The sequence below is a fragment of the Sorex fumeus genome, unplaced genomic scaffold, assembly GCF_029834395.1.
Source record: "Sorex fumeus unplaced genomic scaffold, SorFum_2.1 ptg000058l, whole genome shotgun sequence".
In the NCBI taxonomy this organism is placed as follows: domain Eukaryota; kingdom Metazoa; phylum Chordata; class Mammalia; order Eulipotyphla; family Soricidae; genus Sorex; species Sorex fumeus.
In genome coordinates, this window is record NW_026606115.1 from 1,498,519 (window position 1) to 1,512,810 (window position 14,292).

Below are 14,292 nucleotides of genomic sequence, written 5' to 3' on the forward strand. Positions count from 1 at the left end.
TCGAATTAATTATATGTTCTAATGGAACAGAACAGAAAAAAAGCTAAAGTTCTTATAGATATATAGTAGCTAGACTGAATGAGAAATTTACAGTTGAATATCATTAATTATATGTTCTAATGAAAAAGAATAGAAAAATAACTAAATTTCTTATCACATAGCATCAGAGTCATCTGAGAACTATTCTTTGGGTGTTCACCTTGGCTGTTTCTTATTTGAAACAATATGTAAAACATTCTTGCTTGTATATTTTTGTGTACAAGTGAGATCATATCTATGTGGTAAAATTCAAGAAGTGATGCTACTGGATCAAAAGGTAAAATAAATTTACTTTAAATTTATAAATTTAATTTTAAATTTAAGGTAATTTCAATGTAAATTTATACATTTTTTGATACTAAAATATTCCTTCTTGATGTGTTTTAATTGGGTTTTGTTTTGGGGGCAACACTGTAACACTTGGGGACCATAGGCAGTTCTAGAGGATTCAAACCAGGCTGGCCACATTCTAGGCTAACAGCTTAATCCCTGTATTATCTTTCCAGTTGTTACAAATTGTACTTGAGAAAGAAATTTGCGCTCCACAGTAAGAGATAGTGTCTATTTTTTTCTATCCTTATCAGCAACGTAAAGTCATCAAAATGAAAATTTTTTTTCACAATCCAATAGTTGAAAATGTTAGCTTGGTATTTTGACTTATATTTCTTCAATTATAAATGAGGCTAACATTTTTTATGTAATTGTACGTGATTATTAGTTAGTTTTACTAGCTAATATTATTAGCTAGTTTATCATCTTTAATTAATTTATATATACTTTTGAAGAAATGAGAAAATTGCTCCCTAAAAATCTCTTGCAAGTATTTCCTGGTTTGATTTTCTTCTATTGATTTTTTTGCCAAAACTATGAAATTTTAATGGAGTAAAATATCTCAAGATTTTCTGGTACATATCTGGATGTTTATGAAGAAAATTTTGTCTACTGATGAATACCCATCAATAGTAACACCCTCCAAAATGATTGATTCCCAACACAAAGCAATAGATAAGGGTTTTTACAGTTATTCATTGAAAACAGATTTTTGAGATGTAATTCACATCCAATACAATTTATCTATCTAATGTATACAAGGAAAGAAATCAAGGGGAGCATAAGAAGAGGAGGAAGAGATTTAGCAGGGGAAGGTTCATGAGTTGTGGGTACATTGGTGGTATAGACATGTGGTATATATATGTGTGTGCATATATATATATAAATGCATAGCCAAAGATGCTATAAACAAGCATTTTCTGTGTAGGTACAATGATTATGTTGCATGCTGGGTGCCAAATATCAATATTTTGCATTTTACTCAATATTTTATTTTAGTGATCCCGTGATGGCAGAAGTACCAAGTGAAATTTCTATGAACATAGAAGCTATGGAGGCCAGTGATGAGGGTAAGTAACCTGATCCAATATTAATAACTGAGAAAAAACTTAATGACCAGAACTCTATATGTTTATTGTAGGTGTTACTTAACACCTAGGAAAAAGAATCAGGTCCCAAGAAAACATATTCATAACAAATATCTACTAACATTAGACTTTGTCCACATTTATTTTCCAGGAGTTTTGGGGGAGGGGCACACTTGGCAGTATCCAGGGTTTATTCCTGCCTCTCCGATCAGGAATTATTCCTGGTGGTGTTTGGGGGAGCATTTGAGATGCCAAGGATGGATCCAGAACCGGCCGTGTGCAATTCAAGCAAACTACCAGCTGTACTATCTCTCTGGCCCCTATTTTTCAGCTTCCTAACCCCCTATCTTTTATCTCTGACTTTGACATTTCACGGTCTTATCTGAGATTTTGCCATCTTCTTTGAAGATGGTCTCAGATTTTGTTTTCTAAGACAGGATTTTGTATTACTTGGGAGAAAATATGAGAGAACACCATACTCTGAGAGATTCAACTGAGGTTTTACTATAGGTAGTAATCCGGATTTAATCAACTAATAATTCTGTCAGTTGAGAAGCAAAGTGGGGAGGTAGCTAGAAATAAAAGATACCACCTTTAACTTATGTTATAAAGGATTCACTTTACAAAAATTTCCTTTTTGCAATGCTTACTGATGTATTCAATTGCCTAAACTTTGATATCACCCATGCATGTAAGTAACCACCCAAGCACTGAAGAGAGAAGACCAAGTACCACGAATAGATTACCTCTCAGTATAGCCCCCAAAATAGTTTTTAAAAGAAAGTAAAGAAAAGAGGGGATGGAGAAACTGTACAGTGAGTAGGGTCCTTACCTTACATGTGATCGGCCTGTGTTAGATACCCAGCATTGCATATGCCCATCCGGAATGATCTCTGAGCCAGGAGAAAGCTCTGAGTACCCCGAGTACCATTAAGTGTGGTCCACATCTCCATACAAAAACAAAGGAAAAAGAAAAGAAAAGAAACATATATTCTTTCTAAGCAACACTGCAGTAGAACAAGGTCACCATTATGAGTTTTAAGGTTCCCTAAGTTCAACTTCAGTGAACTGCCTGTGCCAATGGTAGATAAGGAAATATGAGGCCTACAAAGCAATAATTTCTTCATTGGATTTAGGAGTGTTTTGTTATTTGGGGCTGGGAGACTGAATTTTCTGGCATATGACATACCTTATTGGATGAGACTGTGAAAGGATACTGGCTGTTTGAGAAAGCATAGTCCCCAGGCTTGGACAGGGATATCAATGGCTGTCCAATGGTTAGTCATGTGCAATGGTTAGCTACATGCACAACAAGCTCCCTGTCTGTTATACTATTGCTCCAGTCTCTCCATTATGATTTCAGATGAGATTGGGCATTGCTATAGACTCCATTAAGATTGCAAAAGTTTCATATAAGATTTTTTCCTTTTAAAAGTTTTTAATTATGTTTGTAAGAAGTTTGTAAGTCTGTAATTGCATCTCACAGTGATTCATTAAAATAAATAAATTAATTAAACGTTTTTAATTTACTTTTGAGTGAATGTTTGTTTATTAAAGTCTATATGATTAAGTCCATAATGTTTACTTCTTCAAAATGTATTACTATACTATACATATCAAAGTACGAAAAATAGTTCAAAAGTTTTATAGCTAGTAGAGCATACCCAACTTGGAGTCTCATGCCTAGGGCTTATTCCCATACAGAGGGTCAGTCAGTATAGTTAGAGACAGGGAGGTCTTCTAATCCAGAGTAGGCTAAGGACGAAACACTTATAGGTGACATTGGACCCCTGGCAACTGGTTGTTTGGTAAGGCCATTCCCCACTTTTAAGTGACTTCCATAGATTAATGAGCAGCCAACCCACTATGTGTTCCATCTCTGGGTGACTTCCCTGTCCCCACCGAAAGAGCTATACCACTACTATAGTTGGAGTTTCCCCAACAGGGATGGATGCAAGTTTTCTTTTCATTCTATTGTCCATGGTGGAAACAGACACAAACTAGATTTATGATCTTCATGGGAAAACTATATGCAGTCTCAATTTTTTAGCACCTGCTATAGATGCAGTTTTATCATAGAAAATTCCAACATTTTTATGGAAAATATAAATAAGGGATCTTGAGCAAACGTCCATATTTATTTTCATGAATATTTTGCTTTTGGGGGAGTGTTGAGTGAGGGGGAGCACATCTGGTTGCGCTCAGGACTTACTCCTGGTTCTGTGCTCAGGGATCAATTCTAGTGGTGCTTGGTGGACCATATGGAGGTACCAGGGATAGAACAATGGTCAGCAGCTTGCAAGACAAATGCTTTACCTGCTGCATAATCCCACCTGCCCCTATTCCAATTTTTTATGTTTCTGAAATCAGCAGAATCTAGGGATGTGAAATGTAATTTTATTTTTTATTTTTAAATTTAAGTTTCTATTATATGGAAGTAAGACTGCATTTATAACATCTAAGTTTTGAGTATGTATTATTAAAAATCAACAAATGTACAGTCTATATTAAGTGCCCCACTTGAAGTTCACTTCTAGTAATTTTAATTTTTTCCTTTGCAGTTCCAGAAACTGAACCCAGAACCTCAGTCATACAGGGTAGGTTTTGAGGAAAAACAGATCTCTAAGCTTTGTCTGATTTCAACAATTAAACTATATATCCTTTTCATGCAAGACAACTATGAGCTACTTTGGAAAATGCTGATTTTTGTGATTCCTCTCATCTTCCATCTGTATCCCAGAGAGGCTGAATGAATTATCCAAGGTTATGGAAGTAACTGATACCAGAAACAGAGTTTTATTCTGACTCTGGTAGTACTTTCCAACACCATACTAAGACTCTAATGATAGCCCCTTTGTTCACAACCTTGGCTTGCCCTTCAACGACAGTGCAGGATTGCTATGCAAGCCAGGGGGCTTCTAGAGACTAACTATTGGCAACTGGACCAGGACACTGGAGTTGATAAATTATAGAATGCAAAGAAGTCACTGTCCTCCCGTTGTTCATGGATTTGTTTGAGCGGGCCCAGTAACATTGTGAGACTTGTTACTGTGTTTGGCATATATAATAGGTCACAGGTAGCTTTCCAGGCTTTGCCATGTGGGTGAGGTACTCTCGGTAGTATGCCAGGCTCTCTGAGAGGGGCAGAGGAATCGAACTCAGGTCGACCGGGTCGGCCTTGTGCAAGGCAAAGACCCTACCTGCTGTGCTATCGCTCCAGCCCATGCTAAGAAGTAGGAACTTTTATTTCCCCCTTCTTAGACTGTAACCAAAAAAACCCTTCCATTTTCCTCTCTTCTATTGAGTCAAATTAGAGCTTTATGTACTTATTTGGAAACAAAAGACAACCTAAACAATGCCCAAAGAGTACTTGGAATGTACATTGGCACTGCTGCCTGAGGGATTTTATAGACAAGCAAAACTTAGATTAGCTACATATACAGATTTCAGCAGCCCTGTAGCTAGCACTGTAGCACTATCTTCCCGTTGTTCATCTATTTGCTTGAGTGAGCACCAGTAACATCTTCATTGTGAGACTAGTTGTTACTGTTTTTGGCATATCAGATACGTATGGGGAGCTTGCCAGGTTCTGCCATGTGGGTGGGATACTCTCAGTAGCTTTCCCAGCTCTCCGAGAGGGACTGAGGAATCGAACCCTGGTCAGTTGCCTGCAAGGCAAATGCCCTACTCACTGTGGTATTGCTCCAGCCCCCTGTGGCTAACCCAAAGAAAAATCATTGAAGAACACACACCATGTAATTACACACAATCAAATTTATTTATTTATTTTATTTTTATAAAGTTGTTCACAATAATTTTGTTACATTTAATATTCAAACACCAATCCCACCAACATTGCACTTTCCCACCACCATATTTCAAAACTTTCCACAACAAATCCCAAACTGTGCTCCCCAAAATAGAATGGAAACAATTACTTTTGTATTGCTTGTCATAAATAATCTACTAAAAATGGTCCTATAAAGTCTTCTTAGAGGAAAGTGTGTGAAGATTGTTGTATTTCATCCTGGAGCCATTAAGCCCTTCTTTAAGAGATTACTAATATGTACAGACACATTTTGAATACGCTCTGGCATCTGATTTTTGTCATGTCCTATCATAAGCTTATTGGCCTGACACCCCTTCTTTTCAATTCTCAGTCCTATCTCTTGTTCATAAATTACTTCCTTGAACAAGTTGATTCTGGCTACTCCACCCTCCCACACTCATTCCTTGGGTCTGTAAAACTTCAGTGTAATTGTTACCCCACATGGATTTCCAGGGGTCCTGAAGTGGTTTTTATATGGGAAAATTTTACCCTTCATCTGGATTATGATGACTTCTGCCACTAGAGTGGAGGGGGCAGGCAGAGGATCAGCTGTTTCTGTTGACCCAATAACCATGGCACTAGAATGATCATCTTTGTGTCAGGAGGGAGGCATAGATTAACAGCTGACATTGAGAGGCCAATGGACATTGAGAGGGCTGCCACTCTGTACTGGACATTCAGAGACCCTTTGTTACTGAACTATTGCTATTGTTAGAGTAGAACAAGCCAAATGGTCTTGTTGGCACTGGGGACAAGGGTTGATATATGGTAGGTCCACAGGTTCCTTATTTCTATCCCCAACGTTCTGGTTCCTATCCTATCTACCTTTTAACCATGACACCAGACCTTACTTTTTGGTCTCATCTCCAGGAAAGAAGAAATCCAAATTTAAAGTCTTAAAGAGCTTCTTTGTTAAGAAGAAGAAAAAAGACTCTGAAGAGAATCCTTCTCAACGAGGGAGGAGGCTACAATCTAGCCTGTCCAGCAGCAACATCAGCATCTCATGCCTGAAGGCAGCTGAGGAAGGTTCGCCAAATGAACCTAGGTAAGTCAGTTTGGAATGGAATATGGTTGAGGCCAAGAACAGGCAAATAAATCTTGGTGTCTCTTTGGCAACCAAATCACCAGTATTCTTTGATACTAGGACTCTTGAAGTCCTTGCTATGGGAGTTGGATCCACAGTCATTGCCAAAGCAACCATGTTCAGGGACCTTTTCCCTGTGTTCCTATGTTTGCTAGTTAACACTGCATAGTTTGGGGGTTTGGAGCCTGGCAGATGTACACTTCATTCCCCAGTGGTGGTGCAAATAGGTATGGAAAACTTTCCTGTCATAGTGGAAAAACTTGAGATGTAAATCTTTTCACCTGGGAGGAACTGGGGGAGGGTCTCTGATTTCGAAGGTCAAGATGGCTTACTCTCTTTTGGGATATTGGTCAGCTTAGCTAGCAATGCAAAATCATAAGCCTTTCATATCATGTTAGTCAGAGACCTAGGTACACATAACTGTTGCATTCGGAGATGGTCGTTCCGTTGAGAGCGAATGGGGCATCAGGAATGAGGCTGTTTCTCATAAACATTGTCTTCGTAAGATTCAGCTGTAGTCCTACCTTTCCACACTCACGGTCAAAGTTGGCCAGCATTTGTGCCGCTTGGCTGATGTTTGGTGTTATTAAAACAATGTCATCAGCAAAGCGGAGGTGGTGTAGTTGTCATAACTATAGATATTCACTTTTATTTTTAAACTTGATTTTCAATGATTAGTTTAAAAAATTATAGTTTAAGTAACATGGTTACAATTGTGTTAACATGTATGATATTGAGGGACAAATTAACTTCACTTCATCAGCACCAAAGAGCTCAAGACCCCCAAATAATGTCCCTATGTCATCTCCATTCTCATGGCTCCTCTGATCATTCATTTTTAGTCCCAATTAATACTGGCCCTACTACAACACCAGAAGTGGGATGGAGAGTGGAATTTAAAATCACTCAGTTGTTTATATAAGCTGGCAAGGGCTATCTCTAAAGTTCTACCTCTACCTGTCTTACTTGTCCCCTCGCCTCTGAAATGATCCATTTGTTGGGTTCTATTAACCGTGCTAGGAAGTGTTTGTGCATGCACACTTGAAGTTGTGGCGAGGAAGAGGGAAAGCATAACTACTTCCACTGGGGCAAGAGTTCTTTTATGTGGTAGGTGGACTCCCAAGATATGCTCAGGGGGCAATCCTCAGCTTGTATTGTGAGTCTAACATCTTGGTATTTAGGCAGGGACTAGACTCAGAGTCTAGAATATACAAGTTCTGTGTTCCAGATCTGTGTGCTAGCTCCCTACCTGGAGAAGAATGCTTTTCTAAGAATGTAAATTTTGTGTTTTTATTTTAATCCAGTGAATAAATTAATTTGAGCATGACTTAGAAGACCTGGAGATCACCTCTGACCCACGTTTCTTGTTTAATGTGATAAAGGAGAAACCCTAGAGAATGTCATTCAGGAATGGGAAGGGAGAACAGCTGGGTTTTTCATCATCAAAGCAATCATGCATAAAATTTTACAGCTAGCCCTTTGATCAATCTAATAGAACCATTGTCTATTTCTAAGGCTATATCTGGTAGAACAGCTGAATTTGATTCCTCATTTTGTGATATGCTGTGTTGCCTTTAATTAAGGCCAAGACTTGGGTGGTAATTTTAAATGTATTTTATGTCTTTTGCCCCTAGTAAACTGATAGATAAGCACAATATAGATTTAGTGATCAGGAGCTTTGGTGTCCAAATCGGGCTACAGGCAGTACAAATGAAATATTTTGATCAAGGATGTCTTGACTCTAGAGAGTCACTTCAATAGCTGTTCTCTGGATGATACATAGCCTGAAAGTGATAATTTCCATCCCTCTTGTAGCCTGAGAATATCTTGAAGTTAGGTAAGGCACAAAGCAGGTAAGGCTAAGCATTCACAGATGGGTACCCAGATTAATCTCAGTCAGTAGGCTGGAAAGAAGCAATGAATGAAAGTGTATATGAGTGCATGCATTAACATGTATGTTTAGAGATGTTTAGAAACTGCTTTCTTAATGCTGCTTCACTCATATATGCCCCTTCAAGCGCTTATTTTGACCAGAGTTTTCCGGACTTATTTGGCCTACTGCCCCTTTTGAAGGGGAAAAATATTACCCAGCAATATTGAACTGGGTATTGTTTAAGTTGAAGTAACAGATATCCCCCCCCCATCACACACTCACACACACAAACACAAACACACACAATTGCCCTTGAGACTATTACCACTCCCCTTGATGATATTCTACCAGTGCGTCCCTAGGGTGCAGTATTGCTCACATTAGGAAACATTGAATTGTAGATTCCTGTTACATTTCTTCTGAACTACTATGTAGCACTATAGCACTGTCATCCCATTGTTCATCGACTTGCTCGAGCGGGCACCAGTAATGTCTCCATTGTGAGACTTGTTGTTATTGTTTTGTCATATTGAGTACATCACAGGTAGCTTGCCAGACTTTGCCATGTGGGCAGGATACTCTCAGTAGCTTGCTGAGCTCTCCGAGAGGGATGGAGGAATTGAATTCGGGTCGGCCATGTTGGCTGAGTGCAAGGCAGATGCCTTACCTGCCGTACAATCACTCCAGCCCATATATATATATATATATATATATATTATTTTTAATTCAATCACCGTGAGATATAGGTACAAAGCTTTAATGATCGAGTTTCACTCATACAATGTTCCAACACCCATCCCTCTACCAGTGTAATTTCCCACCACTAATATTCCCCATATCCCTCCTCTTGTGCCCCAGTCTTCCTCTATGCAGACAGTTTTCTTCTTCTCCTTCTCCTTCTCCTTCTCCTTCTCCTTCTCCTTCTCCTTCTCCTTCTCCTTCTCCTTCTCCTTCTCCTTCTCCTCCTCCTTCTCCTCCTCCTCCTCCTCCTCCTCCCCCTCCTCCTCCTCCTCCTCTTCCTTCTCCTCATTCTCATCCTCCTTCTTCTCTCTCTCTGTCTCTCTGTCACTCTAGGCATTATGGTTTGGAATACAGATGATGAGAGGCCATCTTGTTTTAATAAAATAGTAGAGCATGTTGTCACCGAAAGGCTCACCTGACTGTTTGAGTCTTACTGGGGAAAGGTGGGTTAGAAATGAATATAGCATGGTTGACATTTGCCTCCTCATCTCCTATCATGGCCTTTTAGGTATGGGTATCATTTTAATCTGCATAGCACCAGATATCCCACTAGGGTCATCACGTGGTTTCAAAGTATTATACAACCTCACTGATCTTTGTTCTTAACTATTTTTGTTTGTAGTCAGTTCATTGGGCATGAGAGTGGTATCTCATTAAGGTCTTGATTTGCATTTCCCTATTGACTAATGATGTTGAGCATCTTTTCCTATGTTGTCATTTGTTTATCTTCTTTGGAGGAATGTCTATTGAGATTCTTGGACCAATATTTTCTTTTTATTAATTTTGTTTACTTAAAATAGTTGTTTAGATAAGATGGCTTGATAGTGTTTAACTTTATGAGGTTGAGGTACAAAATTACTTCATGCTTCCACCACCTAAGAGTCCATATATCCTCTACCCTTTCTCACTTCCAGTCCAACAATTCTTCCATCCAACCCACAGTGATGGTTTTGGTGTATACTGTTACCTCCATAACACCATCCATGTGCTCCAGACCTGCATGTTATTCTCATGTAACTTACTGGAAACCTATTTGTTTCTTTAATCCCTTTCTGCCAATCCTGACACTGTCAAGTCTGTATTCCAGTAACCAAGGTTTATTGTTGATTCATATTGTCCATGCCATTAAGATGTTTCTCTACGTAGCACAGATTAGTAAAATCATCTTTTGTCGGTTTGCCTCTGGCCAATTTCACTCAGTCTGATACCCTTCAGTTCCATGCAAGTTGTTAAAAACTACATGACTTAATTTTTTCTTGTGGCTCTGTAGTTTCCCACTGTGTATATGTAGTACAACTTTTATATCCATTCATATATTTTGAACATAGCTTGTCTTTGCCTAATTTATATTGAGTTACTTATCATTGAGCTAATTTTTGTATTATATTCAAGGGTTCAATTTCATTCTCTTTCACGTGGCTATTCACTGGTCCCAGCAAATTTACTGAAAAATAAAAACAATATTCTGAACCTCCATTTGCTGATATTGGTACTCTTGTTACAAATCAATTAAATATGAATAGATTTATTGTTGGGGTTTCAATTTTGTTTTATTGGTCTATATGTCTAAGCTTGTGTTTGTACCATGCTGTTTTGGTTACTATGACTTTATTGTACTTTGGAAATTAGCTCATGTCAGTCCTGTGACTTTTCTCTCTTTCCTAGATTCTTTCAGTTATTTGTTATCCCTTGCATTTTATGATCGATATAAAATCAAATTGTCCACTTTTTTTTTGGTGATGGCCACACCCCACAGTTCTGGGTATCTTTTCTGAAGCAGTACTCAGAGACCATTTCCAATGGGTTTTGGGGATCATGAAGTGTCAGATTGAATCCAACGCTCTCACAAACAAAAGTGCCCTCTAGCCCTTTATGCTTGGCATAACTTGCCATTTTGATAAAATTTTTAAATGGCACCTAGAACTTCAATAAAATGTCAATAAATACATAGAACAACTTGTAGAACAGAATTATTTTCTTGACAAACTTAATATTACAAGCCATAAAGTTGTCTTTCTGTTATTTTAGATCTTTTTTAATTTTTTGTGTTTTATAGTTTTGAATACAAGTTTCATATTCCTTTTGTTAAACTTATTCCAAAATATTTAATTTTTTTGATACTATTGTAAATAGGGGCTGGAGCAATAGCACAATGGGTAGGGCGTTTGCCTTGCAAGCAGCCAACATGGCCGACCCGAGTTCGATTCCTCTGCCCCTCTCTGAGAGCCCGGCAAGCTACTGAGAGTATCTCGCCCTCACGTCAAAGCCTGGCAAGCTACCCATGACGTATTTGATATGCCAAACACAGTAACAATTGTCACAATGGAGACGTTACTGGGCCCGCTCGAGCAAATCAATGAACAAGAGGATAGTGACAGTGATTGTAAATAGAATTATTTTTATTTTTAATTTTGTTTTCAAGTTATTTATAGAAATATAATCTTTTTCTGGCCCTCCCAAGCAGTGCTCATATGATAAAGTACCACTTCCAGCAATACTCAGTGAACCGAATTTGATGGGATCCAAGTATGCAGTGTTTTTTGGCTCTCTTATGCCACTGACCACAAGGGTCACACTTACCAGTGCTCAAGAAGCTATATAGTTTTGGCATCAAACAGGGGTTCTGTTCATAAAAAAACATGCACCCCACCCCCCTAAGATTTCCCCAGTCCTAGAATGGCATTGTTTGTTTTTTGGCTATACCTGGTCTTTAGAAGCTACTCTATACTTGGCAGTCTGGAAACCAGGCAGTACCAGGAATCAAATCTGGGATTTCTGCATGTAATGCTTGTGCTTCTGTTATTTGAGCTATCTCCAACCTTCATATAATAGTATTTTTTTTTTTTACTTTTGGACCACACACTGAAGTGCTCAGGTCTCACTCCTGGATCTTTGCTCAGACATTACTCTTGAAGGTGCTCAGGGGATCCTTTTTAGTGCGAGGGATCAAAATGGAGTTGGCTGCATGTAAGGCAAGTGCTTTACTTCTTGTAGTATCTCTCTAACCCCTAGAATTAATTTTATGTATTGATCATGTACTCCTGAAATCTTATCTAAATTTATCTGATATTTTAATGATATTTGAAAATATTTTATGCCTAATATCATGAAATTGTAATTAGAGATCATTTCAAATTTACCCATCAAATAATGATGGCTTTTACTTCATTTTCTTACCTAGTTTCCTTGGCTAGAACCCTTTGGAACAATATTTTAATAGATGTAGTGTGAGCAGATACTTTTCTTCATTAGATGAAGAAAAAATCAGTCTTTTGTCATTAAATTATGATTTGCTCGAGTGGGCTGGAGCGATAGTACAGCGGGTAGGGTGTCTGCCTTGCACGCAGCCAAAATGGCCGACCCGAGTTCGATTCCTCTGCCCCTCTCGGAGAGCCCGGCAAGCTACCGAGAGTATTCGATATGCCAGACACAGTAACAACAAAGTCTCCAATGGAGACGTTACTGGGCCCACTCGAGAAAATTATGATATTGACCCTGAGTTTCTCAGATAGTCTCAAAGTTTAGTGTATTCACATTGAAAGAGCACTCAATTTTACAAACATTATTTATGCATCTATTGGAATAAGCATATGGGTTTTGTTTGTATTCTGTTGAAACCATGTATTATGGTAAGTGATTTTCATATATTCTAGCAATCTTCCATTCCTGGAAAATCCAACTTGGAGCCTTGAATTGGTTATACCTTATTTCGGGGGTTTTCACCTATATTCATAGAGATATTGGCCTCTAGTTTTCTGTTCCTCTGATGTCTTTTATTACAGTTTCTCACATCTTAAGAGGACCTTTTGTGCCTTTAGCCTCTCCTCTGTTTTTAACCTTACCCTTCTTTGTCTTAAGACATCATTATCAACAAACTAACTTCAATACAAATCGGAAGATTTTAGCAATTATGGGAGAAGCAGGTGGTGCTTCCTCATTAAGAAATATATATGCAAGGCAGAACTCTTGTGTAAAGGGGAAGACCTAGTGAATGAAAATATACAGCATTGGGCAGACATTGTTTATTTTAAAACAAAAGAAAATAAAACCACTGCAGAGAACCTTATATATGAAAAAAATTGTATAACTCTCAGGGACTTCTCTTGCCATTCTGCAGTGTTGTCAGTATTGAACTGAACACTGAATAGTCAAATTTAATAATATGTAAGCCATGTCTCCATAAATAACATAAAATATGTGTGATGATCATTTTAAACATCAACATTATACAGAAATACATAAAGTAGAAAAGGCCCATAAAGTAGAAAGCAAAAAATTCTCCCCTGTATTAGTGCTATTTCTCAGAGGTTGGCAGATATCCTTCTAGACTTTTCTATGGCCAGAATGTCCATAGGTTATGTAATTTGTGTTTATATAAAATGAGTTTGTTTCCGTTGTTTATTTTTTCACTTAATGTCTTGTGAATAACTTTCTGTGCCAGCACATTTACATTCTTTCCTTCTGGGGAGTCTTCACTGGGTAGTAGTATGCATATCCATTTCTTTTTAGCTCTTATGTCCTACTTCTATAAGATCTTTTCCTTCTTATTCAGGGTGAAAACAACCTTGGGGAGCAAAGCTCTGTCCCATGACAGCATCTTTATGTTGGATCCTGAGCTTGAAAGATCAACAAATATAAAGTACTCCACTCCGGAGACACAAAAAGGCATACCTCAGCAGGTAATAGTGAAATTGAACATCAGCACACAATCAAATTAGTCCTTTTTCATTATTTAGTCCTACTCACCAAAGAGGATAAATTTCACCCTGCTTTTCAACTTAAACTTCACAGGATGATACTAAAAATTAAATGAGAGAATGTAGAAATACATGGTATGCTCATCTTGGGCCTGACACAGTATTGGATGATATTACCATATTTATTCTGTTTTTAATGAACAGTAATTCCTACCCTCATGGTTTTTATCTTCCACAGAAAGCTCATACTTCCAGAACTTTGCCTAGAATTGGAACTGTTGTTATGCATGGAGCTGACTATGAAGCTATGCCCTGCTATGCACCCAGAAGTGGAGTCCGGCGTCCAGGCTCTCCGATCCCTGAGGTAAGTGGCTTGGCAGCTGATCACAAACACACAACACACAACACAGCTAATGACAAACACACAAATCACATACAAACGACACACTAAACACAATAATCACACACAAATCACAAACATAGGGCTTGAATTATTTTAAATCAGAACAACTATATGTAATTCTTTTACTGCTACTTATTTTCTCTGTGACTTAAGAATGATTGCTTAACATTTCTGAGCCTTTCTTTACTCAATTTTTTTTCATCATTTC

General features: G+C 38.1%; 1 protein-coding gene across 1 annotated transcript in view; it reads left to right on the forward strand.

The window, feature by feature from the left end:
* The first annotated feature begins 1,378 nt into the window (after window positions 1-1,378).
* Window positions 1,379-14,292, forward strand: part of KIAA1210 (KIAA1210 ortholog) — a 36,447-nt gene continuing 23,533 nt past the window's right edge. The window contains 4 exon segments of the mRNA XM_056125681.1: window positions 1,379-1,439; window positions 6,157-6,331; window positions 13,537-13,663; window positions 13,920-14,045. Coding sequence (XP_055981656.1) covers window positions 1,379-1,439; window positions 6,157-6,331; window positions 13,537-13,663; window positions 13,920-14,045 — 489 coding nt within the window.